This window comes from Danio rerio, chromosome 3 (assembly GCF_049306965.1).
Source record: "Danio rerio strain Tuebingen ecotype United States chromosome 3, GRCz12tu, whole genome shotgun sequence".
NCBI lineage: Eukaryota > Metazoa > Chordata > Actinopteri > Cypriniformes > Danionidae > Danio > Danio rerio.
The window spans coordinates 13,909,925-13,925,000 of NC_133178.1; the positions used below are offsets into that span (position 1 = coordinate 13,909,925).

Sequence of the window (15,076 nt, forward strand, 5' to 3'; positions counted from 1 at the left end):
ACAAAAATCAATGCAACCCACCAACACACTGGGGCTCTGGAGTGCTCCATTTGGGTCGGGTAGAGTTTAAACAGGTTGCAACCTCATGACCTCTGACCTCAAACCCTGGATCACAATGAAAGTGAGCCTGACCGCCAGGATGTATATCAGTTACAGTCACTCCGCCGCCCTCAGGGGAGAGAGGGAACGAACAGGACAGGAGGAAGGCTGGAATTGGTGTTCAAAAGAAAAAGACAGTTCGGTTACAGCTGGCAAATCAAAAAAGACATGTTACAATCATGTATATATAGACCCTAAACATACTTTGTACCCAAGTAACATACCTTGATAGTGAAAGCTGAAAACGCCATGATTGTTTTGCTTCAGGCTCTTATAATGGATCTGCACTTGATTGGTTGTGCTACGAATCACCTGACCTTCGCTCATCAGCGTCTCATTGGCCAAAACCTCAAGTGCTGCACCACCCAGATCCGAAATGGTGAGGGACTCCTCTTTGGACAAGTTTACTTTCTTCACCTTCAAGACAGACGGGTGATGTTACTATAACAACAGCTAATGATGTCGTTACCCAAGAGTGTATCAAGTGCAACGATTCCTGAACTCATTAGAGTGACATCACCCATGCAAATGCCAACCAGATACACCAGCTATACCAATACAGAGGCTAGAACTGTAAACTGGAAATAGGAAGGCAATCCCACCTGTATCTCAACGCCATATCCAGGATAGACGGTGATGCTGTAGGTGCACTCCAGTGGGGAAAAGGCAGACGAGGATGAGAGCGGATCAGGAGACTCGATTATTCCCTCCATTCCTGACAGACTGGCATTGCACTGAACTGAAGAAACAGTTTGTTGAATGTTATGACATCTTAGAAATCATTTTAATGGTCTGACACAACCCCAGTTATGAGAAAGTTGGGACATTTTGTAAAATACAATGCAATCTAGAATCTGTGATTGGTTAATTTCCTTTTATTTAATTAACAAATGTGCAATAATAATAATAATTCCTTACATTTATATTGTGCTTTCAGGACATTCAAAGCTCTTAACACATTTTGGGGGGGAATCTCCTCATCCACCACCAGTGTGCAGCATCTACTGGATGACACGATGGCAGCCATATTGACAGACCACACACCACAAACCAGCTGATTGGTGGAGAGGAGACAGGGTGACGGAGGCAATTAATATATGGGGATGGTTAAAAGGTCATGATGAATAGAGGCCAGTGGGCAGCTGGGATTTTGTTGTTAACAACCAAAGAGACAGAGTCAGGATGTCGGTTTAACCCACTGAGCAGTAAAGAGTCCCCATCAATATACTGGGGCATTAGGACCCACACAGACTGCAGGTTGAGTGCCCCCTGCTGGTCTCATTAACACCACTTCCAGCAGCAACTTAGACCCATGTGGTCTCCCATCCAGGTACTCACTGGGTGCAACCATGCTTAGCTTCAGTGGTTGACCGTGTAAGATTTGCAGAGAGCTAGCTGCCGACAAAACAATACCAATGAATACATTACCAGTGTTTTCAATTATTCCTGATTTAATTTTTTTCAGTCATTCGTAATTTTACCTTAGGCTTAGTCTGTGATCCACCAGAGGTCGCCACAGTGGAATAAACCACCAAACTTTTTCATTATCATTATAAAATGATATTTATAAAATTAAATTAGATTTTATTTACATTCTAAAATATCAAATTTTCATTATTATTTATGTATGAAATTGTATATATTATGTGGGAAATTGTATACATTTATTTTGCTACATTTTTTATTCAATAAATTGTGTTTCATAAAAAATTATGTGTGTGTGTTGGCTGGATTTACTAGAACAGGGGTGCCCGAACTCGGTCCTGGAGGGCAGGTGTCCTGCAGATGGTAGCTCCAACTTGCTTCAACACACCTGCCAGGAAGCTTCTAGTACATCTAGTAAAAACTTGATTAGCTGGTTCAGGTGTGTTTGATTAGGGTTGGAGCTAAACTCTCAAGGGCTGTTTCTCAATATGCGTTCTTCAGCGGTCTTGCGTCCTCGTGTTCTCGTGAAACGTCATTATCAGCTGCCTAAGTTCAGTTCCAATACTCAAGAACGCAAGTACGGAGGATGCGTGAAACTTCCCGGATGTGTTCTTGATATCAAGGACGCACAGATGCAGACTTGAGCACCGAACTCGCTCTGGAAGTCCCAGAAGTCATTGCGACTGGAGGTGGGAAGCGCTGCATTTTATCAAGATTTATTATTAAAGTTCATAGATATGAATTATATACCTCAGGAGTTTCCCTAAATGAAACGGTGAAAGTAAACATTACCATGGACATCTTAATAAAGGAATAAACACATTAAGGGTGTTTGTTTGCTGAAATTCGTATTAAAATCTGTTTTATTTATATTGTGCAACATATATTTATAATGTTTTTATGCAAAGTATATATTTTTAAAAGGGAAAAAACAATAAATCGTTGTATGAAGGCTGTAATGTTTAAGTAATTTACCATTTAAAACACGTGAAGGTCATGTGACCATCAGGAAGAACGCAGCATCTCATTTCTCAAAGGACGCGTTCTCTGCCCTCGCGGTCTCCTGAGTTCGTTCTTCCGAGGACACCTGGCAAGACCGATCTCCACAAGAACACAAGTCCGTTCTCTGCGTTCTTGGAATTGAGAAACAGCCAAGGACACCGGCCCTCTAGGATCGAGATGTACTAAAAGCTTATTGGCAGGTGCGTTGAAGCAAGTTGGAGCTAAAATCTGCAGGACACTGGTCCTCCATGACCAAGTTTGGACACCCTTGTCAAAGAGCATTTAAGAAATATATTAATCCACTTATTCTGTGATCATTAGCCAAATTATAGACAAGTTAAAACTAATATTGTGTAAATAAGGTTTTTATTGACATTTTCATACAATAAAATACCCCCCTAAAATAATAAGTTAATTATCAAATTTTTTAATAAACTGATCTTTCCTTTGCATTTTTGTCATTTGAAGCACACCAATAATGAAAATCGTCTTTTGTAAGCTGTTTGGACAGAACTGTCTGTATGTAAAGTCTGTCCACTGTCGTATTGGAGTGATATAAACCCATAAAGTCTGATGTTAAAGTAGTATCCAAATCCCAGTGATTTTAAGGCTCACCGCAACGTGACGTAGGAGTGCGGTTTTCCCTGCTTAACCAACTGATTGACAGGCACCATGTTTCTATAATAACATATATAAACATGTCCACAAAACATTTTATTTTTATTTTTTGCAAATAAACTGGGAATAACATTTTTGTTACAACTCTCTGTGACTTTTATAAGTTTTATAAGTTTAAAACATTTTTAAAACAGAGCCCGTTTGTTATAAAGACAGTAAAATCGATATGTAATTCTTAACCGCTATAATCACCACGGCCGCATGGTGTCATTAAATGCGTATGTGTGTGTACTGCAAATGGCATTTGTGTGAGACTCATCATTTCAGAAAGGCTTGAATAAACTCACAAACCACAAATACATTAAATAAACTTACTTGGTATTTTTGACTAATGACCTTATTTCAGCTTCATCAGTGTCTGTCTCTATCGCTGACTGCTGTTTATCTGACGTAACGCATGAGAAGCAGACACGCACTTCGGAGCGGTGGGCGTGGACACGCAGCTCATTTGTATCTAAAGCCACAGGCTACAATGTAGTCAGACACCACAATGGGAAGATCCTGGAGGTATCCAAGTAATCTGATGGGTATTATGAGCTGAAACTTTACAGACACATTCTGAAGACACTAAAGGCTTATCCTACATCTTGTAAAAGGGGTAAAATAGGTGCCCTTTAAACAAAGATAATTAACCAATCACATATTGTTCATTTTATAGCACTCTTCAAACTTTTTTAGAATTGGGGTTGTAATTATTATTATAGTATGTGGTTTTGCTGGGGATATTACCTGGTGTGTGCACTGTTGTTATAGTTGTTGTAGTGATTAGAGTGGTTGTGGTCTCTTCTTCAGCTGGCAGTGATGTCACGGCTCCCCCAAAGCCTAATTGGCCTGCTTGAGGCACAGCCGATGATGTCACTGCAGTGGTGAGTATTCCTGGTGACATCACTGTGGAGGCAGGCTCTGATTCTTTAATAGACGGGACGGCCTGGGTCGGGTTAGTAGTTGTACCTGCGAGTTACAATTCCAGATTTAGATTATGCTAACTAATGGTGGAATAGAAGTGATTTATTATTGAAGTTGTGTAATCTGCTGTCTTCCAGGGCTGCATGACTTTGTGATTAATAAATTGAACATACTGTAATTGAATTTACAGTTGAAGTTCACATTAAATTAACTTCTTTTCGATTTTTTTCCCAATTTTTGTTTAACGGTAACAATATTTTTTTAACACATTTCTAAACATAATAGCTTTAATAACTCATTTCTAATAACTGATTTATTTTATCTTTGCCATGATGACAGTACATAATATTTGACTAGATATTATTCAAGACACTTATATACAGCTTAAAGTGACATTTAAAGGCTTAACTAGATTAATTAGGCAAGTTAGAGTAAATAGGCAAGTCATTGTATAACGATGGTTTGTTCAGTAGACTATCAAAAACGAAAACAGCTTAAAAACCTCCTGGCTATTAATTTTGACTTTAAAATGGTTTTTAATTGAAAACATTAACTGCTTTTAGCCGCAATAAAACAAATAAGACTTTCTCTAGAAGTAAAAATATTATCAGAAATATTGCAAAAATTTCCTTGCTCTCTTAAATATCACCTGAGAAATATTTGAAAAGCATAACTCTCAAAAGAGGGTTCATAATATTGCTCCCAACTCTATATTTTTACTTGTAAATATAAACGTTTATGTGTTTGTACTTGTTCTGAAATGCAGTATCATTTCCACACTTAATTTACAACTCCATGTGAGACAGAACTGCTGCTTTTTAAAAGTTTTTCCAAATCATTCAGCTTGGAATAAGATTTAGCACTTGCAAAAAGTCTTTAGAGCAAACATATTGTCTTTTCATTTCTATGCACACACATTCAGATCAATCACCTTAAACTTTCTTGATGATTTGGTAAACCCTTGAATAATTCATTAATTACTGTTAATTAATGTATTTACTAGCATTGCCTAAGTATAAATAATCTTATAAAGCATTTATTAATCACAGTTCACCATTTATTAATGCTTTATGAGATGTGCCTGATAACATTAGTTAATGCAGAGCGAATTAACATAAACTAATGCTATTTAACTTAAATAATGCTAACATTATCAAAGATGACAAAATAGCAAAATAAGTGCATTATTAATACTTTTTTCATGTTAGTAACAATTTACTACACTGTAAAACCCAAAGGTAACTTAAACCATTTAAGGAAATCGATTGCAACAAACCATTTAAGTTCAAAAACTTATCCTAATGAGTACTGTGAGCTTAATCCATTTGAGTAAATAAAGCAATTTGAGCACAGTAAAATGAAGAGCACTCAAACCAATTGAGTACAGTAAAACACAATGAGTTAAGTCAACTCAAACTGTTTGAGGAAACCGATTGCTACAAACAATTTGAGTTAAAAAATGAATCTATATGAGCACTGTTAACTTATTCCATGTATGTTGCTAAGTAATGAGGTATTTAATTAAGTTCAAAACTCTTTTTAAATGAGTAGAATGAACTTGAATTAAATTTTGGGTTAACTACACTAATTTTAATTGATAAAGTTGACTATTAGGTTTTACAGTGTAGCAAATGGACCATTATTTTAAGGTGTAGCTTAAGGTTTATTCTTTTCTAAATTCCTGTATTTTATTAGTGGACAAACTAAATATTGCATGTCATCTTTTTTTTGCAGTCCTGCTGTGTTGTCTTTAGGAAGAACTGACCTCTGCTGCCAGGAGTGTGTCCCAGGTACTCCTTGCTCAGAAGTGCAGCATGGATGAGATCTCCCAGGGGGCGGGGACTAGAAGTCACGGTGGGAGGAGCTTCAGGATCTGATGTCCCTAAAGATGCACCTGGAAAAAAAAACACACTTTGTCTGTAAAACTCACACTACGATGAAAGCAAGCACACAACTCATTACATAAAATTCATTAGAGTGCATGTTCTGTCTGCTAATTTAATATTCATTCATTTTCCTTCAGCTTAGTTTCTTATTTCTTTATTCGTTATTTGTCAGGGGTCGCCACAGCGAACCTAAAACTATTCCGGCATATGCTTTACGCAGCGGGTACCCTTCCAGCTGCAACCCAGTACAAGGAAAACTAATTTAATAATCAACATAAAATATGTGCACTCATCACTTTGCATAAAGAATTAAACATACAAAAGCAGACTCACACAAGTATAAGTATGTTACCTGAGGCCAGGTGCAGCAGTGCGACAGACAGTGTCACAGCAAAAACTGTGGACACCATGGTTCAATATGACAGTACAGCCTGGACACAAGCAAAAGAAGAGAAAATAAGTACAGTAGTAAAAGGAAAATTAGATTTGAAGTTGTCTGAACTCCTTAAATTTTGTATAAACATTTAAAAATACAGACTTTGATTCTTGTCTATCAGAATTTACCAAGATGCAGTGATGATTTATATTGTAAGAAAAACTTCTGTTGCAAATAAATGTTGCTTTTTAAACATTATACTCTTCAGAAACTTCTGATTTTTTTATTTTTAAAGATCTCACAATAATATTAAGCAGTAAAACGGCTTTAAACATTTATAATTACCAATGTTTATTGAGCACCTAATCAGAATATTAGAATGACTTCCTAAAGATGATTGACAAATATCTAAAATATAAATCTAATAATACAATTATAGTCTAATATTGTCAGCATAATTGAGTACATCCCATTTAAAAAATTTTCATCCATTTCTCAGTGAATACAGGCAATGTATTTTAGTGCATTTAAACAAAACAGGTTTATTAAACAGATATATTTATTAAAATAATATTTTAGTCACCAAACCTATTTAGAAATTGAAAGATAATATGATTAAATTCAAGCAAAATATTGCAAAAATAAATCATAACCTACAAATTTTCAACTAAAATTTTCAAATTTTTTGCTTCTCTTGATTTTTCCTCCTTTAAAAATGTGTATTTCATATTTTTCTATAACAGAAATTTGGCTGTATTACTTTCTGGACCTTTATCGTAAGTTATTTTGTTATATAAGCTCCAGATTTGGCTTCAGTACTGACTAATCTAATGTATATGCACAAATATAATATTGTATAGCTTCCTAATAAAAATATGAATTTAAAAGATGTGTGCTTATATATGCTGAGCACTGTATATACGCACTAATTTACACATTTGAATTTATATATAAAATTCTGAACTTTGAATATTAAGTCATCACATACTAGCAATGACTGTTCCATTAAATTCATTAACATAATCTTAAACAATCATAAATCAAGGTAAATTTCTTATTTCAATTTAGCCCTCGAGATAGCCTCATTGTAAAAGTGTGACTTATAGGCCTTATTTTAATGGTCATTTTACTATATTACAAATGAATTCAGAATTATTAGCACCCCTTTGATTTTTTTTTTCTTTTTTAAATATTTTCCAAATAATGCTTAGCAGAGCAAGTAAATTTGCACAGTGCGTCTGACAATATTTTTTTCTTTTGGAGAAAGTCTTATTTGTTTATTTCGGCTAGAATAAAAACAGTTTAAAATTTTTTTAAACCATTTTAAGGTCAAAATTATTAGCCCCTTTAAGCTTTTTTTATTCTCGATCAAACCCTTGTTATACAATAACTTGCCTAATTACCCTAACCTGCCTAGTTAACCTATAAGCCTTTAAATTCCACTTTGAGCTGTATAGAAGTGTCTTGAAAAATATCTAGTCTAATATTATTTACTGTCATCATAGCAAAGATAAAATAAATCAGTTATTAGAAATGACTTATTAAAACTATTATGTTTAGAAATGAGTTGAAAACATCTCTCCGTTGAACAGAAATTGTGGATAAAAAAAACAGGGGGGGGGGAATAATTCAGGGGGTTTAATAATTCTGACTTCAACTACATTTACACAAAAGCATTTATCTACTTATGTACTGCTCTAAAAATATTAATTTGTATTAACGATGCTTTATTTTGTTTTATAAATCCTTGTCACATAAATAATGAAATAAAAAAGCAACAATTGTCACATGGTTTAGTGGTTACTGTTTGAATTCAATCATACATTTATACTGCCCACCTAAAAAATCTTTGTGTAGCAAAAAGTGCAGGAACATTAAATCAATTAATTTAATGAGGGCTTTAAAGCTAAAATGCTAGATAAATTAGTTAAACTGGATTTTTTTGGATGCAGCATGAAGTAATTAATGATAATATAATGCAGCTTAATAGATGTTCCTTGATTCAGAAGCCCTGCAGAAATGCGTCAGCTCATCAAATATTCTCTCAAAGTCATTGGTCCTTTTCGTTTATATCCAAGTCTTATGGCCCCGCCGTGGCCCTCGAGGCCTGACCGTGCACGAGACACACGGCTCCTGATCAATGATGTCACCAATAATACAACAGGCAGGTGGAAGAAGGTGGCAGATTTGAGGTGCCAGTGGCCCAGTCACCACCAGCCTAATTCGGCATTTACCGCACACAAGGATGCTGATCAACGAAACAGGCTTCCTCATATAATCTACAACAGACAACAAGACGATGAGGAAGCCACACTGAGGCTCGCCATTAATATTATGATTAGTTCATAACGCACACCGGCAGGGATGATAATATGCGTGCAAGATGATGTTGCTGACACTGCGGGCAGATAATTAATTCAGACGCTCTTCCGATGGTCTGCTTCAAAAACATCTCCTCTTATCTCTGCCTATGACGCAAGACGCCCATTTCCACCCCCTAAAAACAGCATTAGCACTAGTCTAGACTGAATAACCCTGCATTTATTGATGACGAAAAGCTAAATTGGACACATATAAATGTTGACAATGATTCACGAAGGCATCCGTTGCACGCAGTTGGATGTCGCGCGATTAAACAACAGTCTGTCAGAAGGAAAACAGAACGAATACGCACCCGCGACGCGCAGTTTATCCTTTTTATTATTCGTCAAAATGAACCCTCTTGGAAGCTTTCCTCGTTCCTCTTGGTGTATTTCGTATGTGTTTTATCTCTGACGAGCTCCTCTGCGTTTCTCTCCGTCTCTCTCTCCTCCACCCCCTCCAAAATACCACAACTGGAGCTGCGCGTCAAAACGGTATTTAAATAATCATTGGAACGCTCGTGGAACAGCTGCAGGCGAATGCTGGCGTTCCATTCGAACCCGCGGAGGATGTGATTTAAAAGGCTGCACTCGGCTGTATCTTTTTCATTCGTTTATTTTTGTCCGGTAAAAGGCCTGTGCTGGGAGGCTCGCAGGTGAGGGGAACAGGCATAGATGGCAGATCCTACCCGTATGGTTGGCGCGTTGACTGTCAATTAGTGATGTTCGAATCGTTTTTGCGAGTCGGAGCTTATTTTAATGAGCCGGCTCACAAAATCCTATCTGAACGATTCCTCCACAATTTGGATATAGAAAAATGATATATAGAAATGTGTTCAAATTACACACAATATAATATGTAATGTATTATGAAACACAAGCCTATATGCAAAAATTTAAATTTTTATTGTATTTTAATATAAATTATATACTTAATAAAAGTAATAATATAATTAATATTGTATAAAATGTTTATTTTAATTTTTCAATTTTTCAATGGTCAACTTTTTAAATTGTACATTGTAATCACAAATACATACGCCCATATGATCACATAAAATTGTAACTTTTATATATATATATATATATATATATATATATATATATATATATATATATATATATATATATATATATGTGTGTGTAATTACAATGGTTGAAAAAAATATGTAGCAGTCAAAAGCACAATGAAATTGCTCTATCACAAACAAACACAAACCAAGATCAGCATAATGATGTATTTCTAGCATCTGTACTGGACTGTAATAAGCAAAGTTTCAGAGGTGATTAAAAATAATGAACAGTTTGTCATTTTTATGGTCGCATTTATGACATAATGTCCTGTTTTTTGCATCATTTATACGTCTTTGGCAAATATTGTGTTCAAATTTCAGTAAATTGTGTGAGAGTTTGCTTAGAAATGGACTGAGACCCATGTGGGGTGTCCAAACTCAGTCCTTTAGGGCCGGTGTCCTGCACAGTTTTGCTCCAACTTGCTTCAACACACCTGCCAGGAAGTTTCTAGTATAACTAGTAAAAGCTTGATTAGGATTAGAGCTAAGCTCCACAGGACACAAGCCCTCCAGGACCGAGTTTGGACACCCTTTTAATGATGCTCAGATCAAAGATTATGGATAAAAAAACTATACTTACTTAAAAAGTGCTTAACAAAAAGTAAAATGATTTACTTAATTGACATTGATTTTTTACTCAGCTGCAGCATTAAACAATACTATAGTAATTCAAAGTAAATACTATGGTGTTTTTTTGCCATGCTGTAAACAATTTCCTGTAGAATCTATAGTAACTTACTGGGAGCAGTTTGCCAGTAACTTACTATGAATCAGCAAAAATACTGTATTCACAGTATCGTATATCTTAACTGTAAAATAAACAGTAATTTTCACAATGCTACCATAAAATACAGTAACATACTAACTGACCAACAGTAAAATGCAGTTCATATTACAGTTAAATAATGTGTAGTTTATGAAAATTATAAGTAGTGCATACTGTAGTAAACTGTTTTATATAGTATTATATAACTACTCTTTTTTAATTATCGCTACAGCATAGCGTAGTATTAATTATAGTGAACTGATGCGTTGAAATAAATACTGCAGTAGCTATGCTTTAGTTTTTGCTGTGTATAGTAGTACAATCAATCCTATATAGTTCATTCATTCATTCTTTTCGACTTAGTTCCTTTATTAATCTGGGGTTGCCACAGCGGAATGAACCTCCAACTTATCTAGCATATGTTTTAAGTGGCGGATGCCCTTTCAGCTGCAACCCATCTCTGGGAAACATCCATAGACTCTCATTCACACTCATACACTACGGACAATTTCGCCTGTACTGCATGTCTTTAGACTGTGGTGGAAACCGGAGGATGCAGGGAGAACATGCAAACTCCACACAGAAACGCCAACTGACCCTGCCGAGGCTCAAACCAGTGACCTTCTTGTTGTGAGGCGACGGCCTTACCTACTGCGCCACTGCGTCTTCTCCTAAAGAATTACACTGAAAAAAAATGTAAGTCAGTACAACATATAAAAAACATAATCCTTATTTCCTTTTGCTTTTTCTTGTTCACTCTACTCTTGAAAACATCAGTTGCACTGACCTAAAATGTCTGAACAAAAAAACTCTTTTGGAAACTAATACTAGGAAACAATCCATTATCAGAACAAAACATACTTTAATTGAAAAACATAAACTAAAACAGTGACAAATGTTATCAAAACATTTATTAGACACAGAATTAGAAAAAACTAACAAAAATAATGATAAACAAGACAAAGATCAAAACATGGCAGGTCAAACAGGGAAAAATGCTTTGTAATGCTTCACAGAGAAAAACAGGACTCAGAAAAGAGTCTGTGTGAATAAGGTGTCTTTACAGAATTACAGTAGTAATCAGTCCATCATGAGCTACCAGAAATTAGCTCCTCCATTTGTATTATAGTTTGAGCATTTGATTTGCCATTTGATTATTACAGGATTTTACTGAGTTGATCGTGAATATTAAACATTAAATACATTTGATTTCTCATTTGAGAATGCATTTTGATTCATTATTTGATCACTTGAGCATTTGTTTTGATCATTTTAATTTTGTTAAAAAACTTCCATATATATACAATTTTTTTTTCTTTTTTAAATATTTGCCAAATGATGTTTAACAGAGCCAGTAAATTTTCACAGTATGTCAGATAATATTTTTCCTTCAAGAGAAAGTCTTATGTTTTATTTTGGCTAGAATAAAAGCAATTTTTAATAAAAAAAAAAAAAAAAACATTTTAAGGTAAAAATGATTAGCCTCCTTAAGCTATATTTTTTCTATAATCTACAGAACAAACCATCACAATAACTTGCCTAATTACCCTAACCTGCATAGTTAGCCTAATTAACCTTGTTAAGCCTTTAAATGTCACTTTAAGCTGCATAGAATTGTTTTGAAAAATGTCTAGTAAAATATTGTTTACTGTCAACATGGCAAAGATAAAATAAATCAGTTATTAGAGATGAGTAATTAAAACTATTATGTTTAGAAATGTGTTAAAAAAGTCTGCTCGCTGTTAAACAGAAATTGGGGAAAAGAATAAACAGGGGGGTAAATAATTCTTACTTCAACTGTACTGTATGAACAGTCCATTTGTAAAAAGGGTTTCTTTTTGAAAAGCGAAGGTAAATTTGAGATGAAAATTCACATTAAAAGTCTTTCTGCAGCTGTGCCTTCCCCCTAACCCCCGCCCAAATTTTTTTTTACAAATGAATACTAAATTTAAATTACGTCAACATTATTGCAGTAGTATTTTGTTGTTGTTAATTTAGTCAGTAAGTTGTTAGATAGTTAGAAATACTGCAACCTTTAATTTTTTTCAAGTAAGGAGGTCTGAGATTAACTCGACTTAAAGTAACATGTTAGCAGAAGCTTTTTTGGGTGAACTTGCAAAGTTATGTCTTTTTACTTAATGAAGTAAATTTAGATTTAGTCTAAGTAAATGTGTGAAATGTAATGTACAGACATTTTACTGATTTTTGCCAAACTAACAAAAAAAAGTAATTTCAAGTTGTATTTTTTTGTAGGTAATTTGTTTATATAGCCGTAATATACCACAGCAACTCTAGAAAGTCCAAAACAGATAGATTCATATATTTTACTAAAGTACAGTTCAAAAACACCGTACAATTCACTGGAAATTACTATAGTATTCATTAATGTGAGAAGGTCGCCTATATTTATTCTTCTATTGAGGAGTCTCGTGTGCTTGCTGTAACCATGTGGAGCAGCCGTGAATAAGCTTTCATTTCTTTGTTTCATGATACTATTTATAATAAAAAGTTCTAAAGCCTATAAATATTGTCTAGTTACTTGTCACCCCAAACTGTATACAGCAAATAATACAAAAATCTATTTGGCCAACATTTTGTGTGTGCTGTATTGTTTGATGTCGGAAACGTACATTATATTTAGACTCTAAATAATTTTTTTTGTAAACTAGACTTTTATGAAGCTTAAAAACTATTGATACATAGGCCTAATTTATTGATTTTGTACTTATTTATAGACGTATTTATTATTCTAAATGAAAGCTTGTGTGCAATACTAACTACATTGTAAAAAGTAAGCCGACGGCAGGATGTTTTCATCATTAACTGAAGTAAAGTTTGACTTCATGAATATGTGAACCACAAATCTGCTACTATGTCTATTTTCTGTTATTATAGCCTATGTTATCAATGTTAATTGCATTGCAATAAAAAAGTCACTTCCTTAGTGACAGAATCCCCTAAAACGCAAATATTTAACCCTGTGATGTCAGTGATCATGTGATAACCGAAAGAATCACTGAATCGTTTTTAGAACCAGTTAAACCAACTGATTCGTCAAAATGGTTCGGTCTACCCCCCATAAACAACAGTGTTGAGGTGTTGTTTTTGTGTTCGACTCACTGGCGCCACCCTCCGGTTGATCTACGGTAACGCAAGACGCAGACGGCGCTCTGCATAGGAGCTGTCCAGCGTCTCGGTGCTGAAACTTGCCCTGGCGGCTCTCAGCGAACAGCAAGAAGGTTTGGTATCAGTTCAATATAAGGCTTAAACCCCCAGCAGCGAAGGCGTTGCTGATTCCGATGCGTCAGTACATGGACAAAGGTAATAAAAAACATCTTCGCAAAGAAGGAGGAGTCGCTCCTCCAGCCGTACGGAAGCACTGAATGCGGAATCTATACTGTGTTTTCAGGTCTGCAGATAAACAGAGGAAGAAGGGACGTGGCGAGAACGAAAGGGGGACAGAGAGACTGAGTAAGACTGTGGAGAAGTGGTAAGCGAATGCATATGAGAAGCACAACTTATTATTTAAACAAAAAAAATCTCGCTTCAAGTGTCTGAACGGTAACTTGTAATGTTCGGCAAAAATCGTCTGTTTCCGTCATCACGCTTTCTCTCCGAACATCCTTGTGCGACGTTTTCAGCAACGTGAGAATGATAAAGAGCACAGAGCGACTGCAGTAGGAATCATTATGTAATAAAGCAAGAGAGATTTCAGCCCTTGGCAATTGATTAATATTCATTATATGTGGACAGCTGGATATTCATTATTGCTCATAAACATGGATGAAACTGAGAATTTAGGTATGGTGGATAGACTAAGTGTATTGATTTCACTCACTAGGAAAGTCTCATGTTACGAGCACTTAGTGAAGTTCATGAAGGTTATGATTATGGAGTGATTTCGTGGTTTATTTATTTAGTTTGATTTGTTTATGGACAGATACTGTAAACAGATGAAAGTGAGATAAGTCATCTTGTGCATATATAGACCTGTAGACCTGTAAATTTTTTTATGTTACAGCCTAATTTAACAAATGGATTATATTAATTTATTTCCTCAAAATTGACAACGTGAAAAAAAGATTTTATGAAATTGTTGCAAATTTATTAAAAATGAAAAAGCTGAAAAATCACATGTACAGAAGTGTTCACAGCCTTTGTCGTGAAGCTCTAAATTGAGCTCAGGTACATTCTGTTTCCACTGATCATTCTTGAGATGTTTCAGCAGCTTAATTGGAGTTTATCTGTGGTCAATTCAGTTGATTGGACATGATTTGTAAAGGCATACACCTGTCTATATAAGGTCCCAGGGTTGACAGTGCATGTCAAAGCACAAACCAAGCATGAAGACAAAGGTATGGTCCTTAGACCTCTGAGACAGGATTGTCTTAATGCACAAGGCTAGGGAAGGTTACAGAAACATTTCTGCTGCTCTAAAAGTTCCAATAAACGCAGTGGCCTCCATCATCCATAAGTGGAAGATGTTTGGAAACACCAGCTGACCG

The 15,076-nt window shown here is 35.3% G+C and overlaps 2 protein-coding genes and 1 long non-coding RNA gene across 4 annotated transcripts in view; 1 reads left to right on the forward strand and 2 right to left on the reverse strand.

Annotated features, from left to right (window-relative positions):
- sez6l2 (seizure related 6 homolog (mouse)-like 2) overlaps positions 1–9,427 on the reverse strand; it is a 37,199-nt gene extending 27,772 nt beyond the window's left edge. For both annotated transcript variants that reach the window (XR_012400876.1, XM_680990.9), the window contains exons 1-7: positions 9,047–9,427; positions 6,349–6,427; positions 5,876–6,004; positions 3,934–4,155; positions 702–838; positions 324–516; positions 22–207 (exon numbers count right to left, since the gene is read on the reverse strand). Coding sequence is in view for 1 of the 2 variants with exons in the window: in XM_680990.9 (XP_686082.5) it covers positions 22–207; positions 324–516; positions 702–838; positions 3,934–4,155; positions 5,876–6,004; positions 6,349–6,406 (925 nt within the window). In the remaining variant the exon portion in view is untranslated. The remainder of the gene's footprint in view (positions 1–21; positions 208–323; positions 517–701; positions 839–3,933; positions 4,156–5,875; positions 6,005–6,348; positions 6,428–9,046) is intronic.
- Positions 1–15,076, reverse strand: part of LOC137490042 (uncharacterized) — an 846,477-nt gene that overhangs the window by 116,511 nt on the left and 714,890 nt on the right. The gene's annotated exons all lie outside the window — the stretch shown is intronic.
- The window catches only part of asphd1 (aspartate beta-hydroxylase domain containing 1), a 16,087-nt gene continuing 14,716 nt past the window's right edge, over positions 13,706–15,076 (forward strand). The window contains exons 1-2 of the mRNA XM_021474892.3: positions 13,706–13,892; positions 13,981–14,061. The gene's annotated coding sequence lies outside the window, so the exon portion shown is untranslated. The remainder of the gene's footprint in view (positions 13,893–13,980; positions 14,062–15,076) is intronic.